The sequence below is a fragment of the Gastrolobium bilobum genome, unplaced genomic scaffold (assembly GCF_033153095.1).
Source record: "Gastrolobium bilobum isolate Gb01-03AN ecotype WA unplaced genomic scaffold, APGP_CSIRO_Gbil_v1 utg918298, whole genome shotgun sequence".
Lineage (NCBI taxonomy): Eukaryota > Viridiplantae > Streptophyta > Magnoliopsida > Fabales > Fabaceae > Gastrolobium > Gastrolobium bilobum.
In genome coordinates this window covers 10,680-12,165 of record NW_026895410.1, presented here as the reverse complement: position 1 = coordinate 12,165, position 1,486 = coordinate 10,680, and the positions used below count along the sequence as shown (strand labels likewise).

At 49.2% G+C, this 1,486-nt stretch overlaps 1 protein-coding gene across 1 annotated transcript; it reads right to left on the bottom strand.

Annotated features, from left to right (window-relative positions):
* Positions 1 to 778: 778 nt before the first annotated feature.
* LOC133310073 (uncharacterized) lies at positions 779 to 1,486 on the bottom strand. The gene has a single exon (XM_061510964.1). The coding sequence runs from the start codon at positions 1,484 to 1,486 to the stop codon at positions 779 to 781; it is 708 nt and encodes a 235-aa protein (XP_061366948.1).

The following is a 1,486-nucleotide window of genomic DNA, read 5'->3' as shown; positions in this document are numbered from 1 at the left end:
CCAAGTTTACTTCGTTTCCACATGGGTGTAGGGATTTGTCCCTACCTCCTCCATTTTTGTGCCGAGGGGGAGAGGACGGACCTCCTTGATTGACTCGTAGGGTCTCATAGTAGCACTCCCTGGATTCTTTCTGATCCCCTCTTATGGTGATAACTTTGTTCTTTTCCCCCGGCATCTTCAGGGCTTGATGCTTGGTGGAGATCAACATGTCCCAGTCGTGTATTGTAGGTCGGCCAATGATCACGTTGTAAGACGACGCGGTGTCTACTACGACGAAACGAACCCTTCCAGCACAGAATGAATCCTTCGTCCCTAAGGTCAGCTTCAAATCAATGTAGCCCTTTGGGGGGGATGACGCTCCATTGAACCCGACCAGCTCGGTGATGCATGGTTTCAAGTCCTTCTCGTCCAGGTTCATCCTCTGAAAAGCGTCCCAGAGAAGTATGTCTGCCGAGCTCCCGTGATCAATAAAGATTCTCTTAACCCGGCAGTTGACTAGCACTCCAGTGATCACCAAGCCGTCAGTGTGTCCGGGTACAACCATTTCTATTTCCTCCTGAGTGAAGAACAGTCTTGGGGGGGTAGGATTGTTGGCTTTCCCTTTGAAGGTCGGCCTGTCTCTTACTGACATGACCTCCTTCAGGTACTTTCTTCTTGAGTTGGCTGTGTCTCCTCCTCCACCCAGAGCTCCGCTTATCACGTTGCACTCAAATTCGGCTTCCTGGAAAGCCTCATCTTTATCTTCGACCTCTTTGCCCTTCGTAGGACGGTCTTGTCTCTAATCCTTTCTATCCTCTCTCTTCGGGCTTCGACTTCGGCTCCGGCTTCTCTGCCTTCGCTTACTATTCTTCTTGCCCTGAGTTCGGATGATGTATTGTTTCAATTTCCCCTCTCCGATGTGTTTTTCGATGGCATCTCGGAGGTCCCAGCAGTCATCCGTGATGTGACCGTTCTGTTCATGGAAAGCACAGTATTTGTTTCTATCCAATCCACTCTTGGCTTTCAGCGGTCGAGGTCTCTCGACGTTGCGCATTTCAGTTTGGGCCACCTCTTTCCATATCCTAGACCTGAACATGTTCAAAGACGTGTAATCATCATATTTTCTCCTTGGGGATCGGTCGTCCGACCTCTTGTCCCGAGTGTCTTTTCCATTCTTCGACCCATGTTGATCCCGATCTTTGTTTTTCTTGCTTGGGCTTCGACGATTCGGGCTTCGTCCTCTGGAATCCCTATAAGCTTTCTGCATGTCCTCAACATCAATGTATTTGTCCGACCTTCTTCGGAATTCTTCCAGGTCATTAACCGGGTTCTTGTAGATTGACTTCGCAAGCGGAGAGTCGCCATCTAATCCCGAGATGATCAGATGGAGGTGTACTGACTCAGTTAAATTCCGAACTTTGAGGGCGGCATCTTTAAACCTATCGAGGTATTTCCTCAATGATTCATTCTCCTTCTGCCGGATTCTTCCCAAGGCGTATACCGGCAT